Here is a 6,000-nt window from a genome sequence, read left to right on the forward strand (position 1 = left end):
CTGAAGTACAGTTCTGGAATAGCAATTCTGTGGAGGCTAATCACCATTGTCTATTTGTATAGATGGCTTCTTACAGGATTTGATTTGACTCTGGTGTTTCTAGAGATTGTCCTCCATGAACATTGTTTCTTTCACCTGAGCTGTTACTAATGGTGTGCCCGTGAGTTCTAGGTTGTTCTCCTAAAGGTTGTTCATCCATGCCGGTGATGCAGCTGATTAACCACAGAGCTACTGGATTTAGGGGCAGTCAGGCTGGAGAGAGAGTTGACAATCTCTTTGAAAGGTTGAAATACTGCCAGGGACTACTCTTTATAAAGATGGCAAATAAGAAGAGCCAAGGGCAGAGCCAAATGGCCCCTTAAGAACCATTTATACTGGGTTTGTTCCAGTATAAATGAATGACAAATCAAAATCTTCAATTCTAGCCCAGCCAATGTGGCTCAGTGGTTGAGCACCAGTTTGATTCCTGGTCAAGGCATATGCCTGGTTGTGAGTTTGATCCCTAGTAGGGGGCATGCAAAAGGCAGATGATAGATGATTCTCTCTCATCATTGATGTTTATATCTCTCTCTCCCTCTCCCTCTCTGAAATCAATGAGAACATATTTTTAAAAATATTCACTTCTGCCGAAACCCGTTTGGCTCAGTGGTAGAGCGTCGGTCTGCGGACTGAAATGTCCCAGGTTCGATTCCGGTCAAGGGCATGTACCTGAGTTGTGGGCACATCCCCAGTAGGGGTGTGCAAGAGGCAGCTGGTTGATGTTTCTCTCTCATCGACGTTACTGACTCTCTATATCTCTCCCTTCCTCTCTGTAAAAAATCAATAAAATATATTAAAAAAAAATCACTTCTAAAACAGAGAGCATGAGTCCACTAACTTTATTCTCTCCCTCAATCCCCCCCGGGTGTGTTTAGGGTAGTGGAGTGGGACATAACCAAGTGCCAACCTTGGTCATGAAAAAAAGTAACCAAATGTACAAAATGTTCTCACTAACGTTGCTATATAATTTTAACCTTGAACCCTAAGTCTTTCAGACATACTTTCTAAAAGGATCTATTTGCAAATGTGCACCCACTTTGGTAATTGAGTAGTCAACTGCCACGTGTGGTTGCTAATTCATTCCAGCTAATGTTGAGAAACTTCTATTAAAAATGATGATTTGGGTTTAGAATATAGTGCAATTTTTCATCCCTGAATTAAAATTGAAACTCACTGAGGACTGTCTAAGTTTTAAATTAGTGAACTAAGCAAAAAAAAAAAAAAAAAAAAAGTGGCCGAAGCCGGTTTGGCTCAGTGGTAGAGCATCGTTCTGCGGACTGAAAGGTCCCAGGTTCGATTCCGGTCAAGGGCATGTACCTTGGTTGCGGGCACATCCCCAGTAGGGGGTGTGCAAGAGGCAGCTGGTCGATGTTTCTCTCTCATCGACGTTACTGACTCTCTATCTCTCTCCCTTTATCTCTGTTAAAAATCAATAAAATATATTTTTTAAAAAAAAGTGTTTTCATTTGAGCTGCATGGCTGTAACTATTAGCGGGTGAGTAGAACAGTTTATCCTGTGCAAGGATTAACCTTGAATGATGAGAGCGTTGAATCATAAAAGGATTTCAGGAATACAGTGCTCACATAGAACACAACAAAGCTGTAATTCATTTGCCTCCCTTATTGGAGTTTTAATTAGTATCAGGATCCTTAGCTAGTTAGTAAGATGAGTGTCAGACCCAAGGCTTTTTAACATGTCCTGACTAGAACCCTTTCCAAGTGAAACAAAACCTAGATTTTCTAACTAAAGAAGGGCAAAAGAAAGAGAGAATATTTATGTGCAATATAATGTAGTCAATTTAGTATTAAAATGCAATCCATTTTTTAGATTCAAGGTCATCGTTGTGAGTTACCTAAGTTTGAGCTCACTGTGGCCTCAGAGAAAGAGAACATCATGGCAATGCTTTGTAGTGTTTGAAACGGGAGGTTTCTATTTGGATTCACAATCCCTTGAATTTCAAGACTAGAGCACAGCTACTTTCTCAAAATGAGTACCTGCAATCACGAACTCCTACGGAGCCATTGGTAACCTTGGTGTAACCATCTGGGCAGCCAATTCCAAAGCTGATGGAGCAGGATTGGCACTCAGTTCTCATGACAAGCAGAGACTTCTTATCACATCTTTTTGTCTGTGAGAGCATAGAAAAAAAAAAATCAACTTCCATTAGCTGAGCCTTGCTTGGCAATCTTCTCCACTGACTTTACATCAATGGAATCACAAGGAGAGTTAGAGAAGGTTGATTAGTAGTGACTGGCAGCCTGCTTTCAATCTTCTCTAGAAAGAGTGCTGGGATTGACAGGCAAGGTCTGCCTGGCTGTGGATGGGCTGCTTGTACCACCCATTTGCCATCCCTGCTCTAAAGTCTGGAGTCCAGCAAGGTAAGGTAACCTTACGACATACACTTCTTCAAATGGGAAACCTGAAATATATTGTAGAGTACTCATTTCTTAAAAACAAACAAACAAAAAAAACCACACGAAACCACCACCACAACAACCATATAAACATTCATCTTTATTGTTGAAAGTATTACAGATATCTCCCTTTCCCTCACATTCCCCCTTCTAGCCCTCACCTGGTGCCCCCCCCCCCACTCCTCCCCATGCCCCCAGGCCTTCATCACACTATTGTCTGTATTCATGGCTATGCATAAATGCATGTAAATTCTTTGGTTAGATTGGCAAATCTCAAGGATATCCTTTCAACATTAATTCCACAGGAATAGGCTCCTCTGGGTGCTAAATGCCTTGGAGCATACAGTGTCTTCTCCAAAGATATTTGTATTCTTTGGATTAAAATTCAGCTGGAGTGTGGGCTCTGTGTGAGCAGCAATCTTTTTCTACTTTGTCCTCTGCTGCATTGTCCGAAGCACCTAGAACAGTGTCTGGCACATAGTCATGCTCAGTAAAAATTTGCCGATTGGATTAATGAGTTGTAGGAAATCAGACAGGTATACCAGACACAATGAGCGACACCAGGGAGCAGAGAATGTTACTCCGACGAATGATGCAGATCAACTTTGGCCCTGAGGCTCCCTCACTGCCCAATGCTGGTGCTGATCCTCCCAAATGAATTTCCTCACCTGTTTCTCAAGTTTCCTTCATTTCCCCATCAAACTTAAATAGAAACAGCTTTACATAAGGAAAAGTGACAACTCAGGAGCCAATGACCTGAACTTGGAATCAGGCTCAACATCTTGCTCGGTGTACAATATGGAGTGAATTCCTTCCTCTTTGTCATCCTTTATAAAGGGGATATCTTGACACTCCAGGACACTGAGAACTTTAAATGATGCACCACGTGCAAATTGCCTGGCCCAGCACTGGAGATCATAGGAAGTAAAGTGCTAATTGCTGTATCATTTCTCTATCTCCACCTCTGTGCTTTCCTTGTTGCCTTTCCTTATGGGAATGTTCTTTCTCCTCTCCTTGGCTCCCCAAATGTCACATCTTCAAGGCCTTGTTTAACACCACCACATACACAAAACAACATTCTTCTCTCTTGCTTCTCTCTATGGTTGGCCAGTAGAACACATTTGCTGTCTTTGCTCTTGTTTAACACCACCACATGCACAAAACGACATTCTTCTCTCTTGCTTCTCTCTATGGTTGGCCAGTAGAACACATTTGCTGTCTTTGCTCTCCATTTAAAAACCACCACTCTTACTTTTTCTTGTCATCTCAAGGGGCCCAGCACTAGGTTAGACGTCTTGGGAACATTAAAGTACTTCTAAGTTTATTGACATCTGTGAAGGCTGCACCAGAGGAAACCTTACATTGACAGAGCAGTTCATGGTTATGCATACACCCAAAGGCATCATTGTATTTGAACTTGACCACCCCAAAGGTAAGTAGGGCAGGTGTCACCATCCTCATTTTAGAGAGGAGCAAACTGAGCTGAAGAGAGGTCCAGTGATCTGCTTAAGGCCACACTGAGAGTCAGTGGCCTTCTGATTCCTTGCTTGGCCATTTCTCTTCCCTGCACACTGTATAGTGGGAGTGAAGTGGGGTAGAAAACCAAAATCTATGTGTATTGTTTTTTTCTGGCTGGAATGGTATTTATGGAATAACAAAAACCACCCTTAGATATAATTTCAATTAATCTCTGTTAATGGTCATGATACTATTTTTTTTAAAGCAGAATTTTCTTTTACATTAGGGTTTTCCTTGAGGCACCCGATCAGGGCCGAATATTTTCTTTTCAAAAATCCCTTGTCCTTTTCAAATAAGAAGTAGAATGGCTTATTCTATTTCTCATATGATCGCTTCTTGAAAAGTAAACTTAGCTTTAAGCATCAGTCAACACCTGGTTTTTCCACTCATTCTGATGACAGTGATGGTGATGATGATAAATTTCTGCTGTGTGGACCACTGTCCAGGGAGAACCAAAGTGTTCAGGGTTGAACAGCTAGCAAGCTGTGGAGTAGTCACTGACCCTCAAAAATATTTGTTAAACTTCTGAAACCACAGTTCAAACTGGGAGAGATGGAGTGAGTAACCGTTATGCCATTTTTTAATGTTTCTGTGAAAATATTATTAGAGTACAGCCAACTGAAGTAAAATTGGCGTTGATAAAACTTTTCCCGGCACAGATGCAGAATCACATTTGTGTTTTATTATTCATGGAGTGAAAGTCATATCTTGCAAAATGCATTTCAACTAAATCACTTGGGGTGACTCCCACACCCCCTCCTTTTGGTTGACCTTGTTCCAGACCTGACATTGAACTTGTCCTAAGGTGACAACGCATGGGATCTTGCTTGAGAGGCTGGCGTGCCCTGGGTACTTTTACTACAACTTGGGAAGGTGGAGGGTGAATACCTGACCCATTTTGTAATACTGTATTCCTCAGCCAGATATCACTCAACCTGTAATTCCCCAGAACATCTTTCCACAGCCATTGTTATGTTCTATATTTGGTATGGCACAACGGGAAGTGAGTGATGAGGCTAGTAAAACAAACAAAACACACCCAGGATACCAAAATTCACAATGAAACCAGGAATGGGAGCACTACATTCTGAGAGTCCCAACAATGGCATGTTAGCACAGAACGAACCAGGGCTGAGGAAAGAGGATGCATCTCTACTCCTATCCTTTCTCCACAGCATCTTCTTCATTTTAGGAAGCCCCCATAGGACTCTGTGCCCTTGACAACATAGTAAAGCCAACAGCTTTTGAACACACCCTAAAAATGAACCATTAAAAAAAAAAAAACCAAATAGAAGTCTCATCTTACCTGCTCTGTAGTTTCCAGTGAGGAGCAGACATTTTGTACAACCAATCCAAGAAAGAAAGGGATGGAATTTCGTAGCATGGTGAGGAAATATTTGCTCCTTCTCCGTGCCAGGCCCCTGTCAGAGCTGTTTACCTATTTTAACTTTTCCTGAAGAGCTCCCAGTGAATTCTTTCTCATTTCAGTGTCTGTTTTTAAATCCTTCCCTCTCCTTTCCCTGGATTGAACCAGATGATATGCGAGACCCGCCCCTAAGACAGGAAAAATAGCTAATCCAGGGTTTGCGGTGACATTGGCCACTCTCAACTGTATATATGCCCTGGCTGAATGACAGGATATCCTGAAGGGGCTGGAGCAGAAACACGATCTGAATTTTTGTGCCTGTGAAACTCCTGGGAACAAGCTCCCACCTCCACTGCTCTGCCCATCCTGCCTCTGGGTCTGCCTATTCCTGGACCCAGAGACCCACCACCATTTCCACAGCCACACTGTGGAAAACGGCACCCCTTTCTGTCCGTATCCAAGCTTGCTGACTGGCAGTATTTGTGGGAATGCCATAAATGGGCACAATATCCTGGAGGGAATGCTGCAGGAGCCCAGGTCCTTGACTTTGAAGACTAGTGGTGGCCTCACCTGGTGTGCTTGGCAAACTACCACAAAGGAATATCACTTTGCAGATGCCAACAGTGGGTTTTGACTCATCCTTTCTCATCTTCCGTGTCACT

General features: G+C 42.5%; 1 protein-coding gene across 1 annotated transcript in view; it reads right to left on the reverse strand.

The window, feature by feature from the left end:
- The window catches only part of STAB2 (stabilin 2), a 117,961-nt gene extending 112,218 nt beyond the window's left edge, over nt 1-5,743 (reverse strand). The window contains exons 1-2 of the mRNA XM_036457457.2: nt 5,279-5,743; nt 2,035-2,168 (exon numbers count right to left, since the gene is read on the reverse strand). Of these exons, the coding sequence (XP_036313350.1) occupies nt 2,035-2,168; nt 5,279-5,356 (212 nt within the window). The 5' untranslated portion in view covers nt 5,357-5,743. The remainder of the gene's footprint in view (nt 1-2,034; nt 2,169-5,278) is intronic.
- Nucleotides 5,744-6,000: the final 257 nt, after the last annotated feature.

The sequence above is a fragment of the Pipistrellus kuhlii genome, unplaced genomic scaffold (genome assembly GCF_014108245.1).
Source record: "Pipistrellus kuhlii isolate mPipKuh1 unplaced genomic scaffold, mPipKuh1.p scaffold_m20_p_3, whole genome shotgun sequence".
Taxonomy (NCBI): domain Eukaryota; kingdom Metazoa; phylum Chordata; class Mammalia; order Chiroptera; family Vespertilionidae; genus Pipistrellus; species Pipistrellus kuhlii.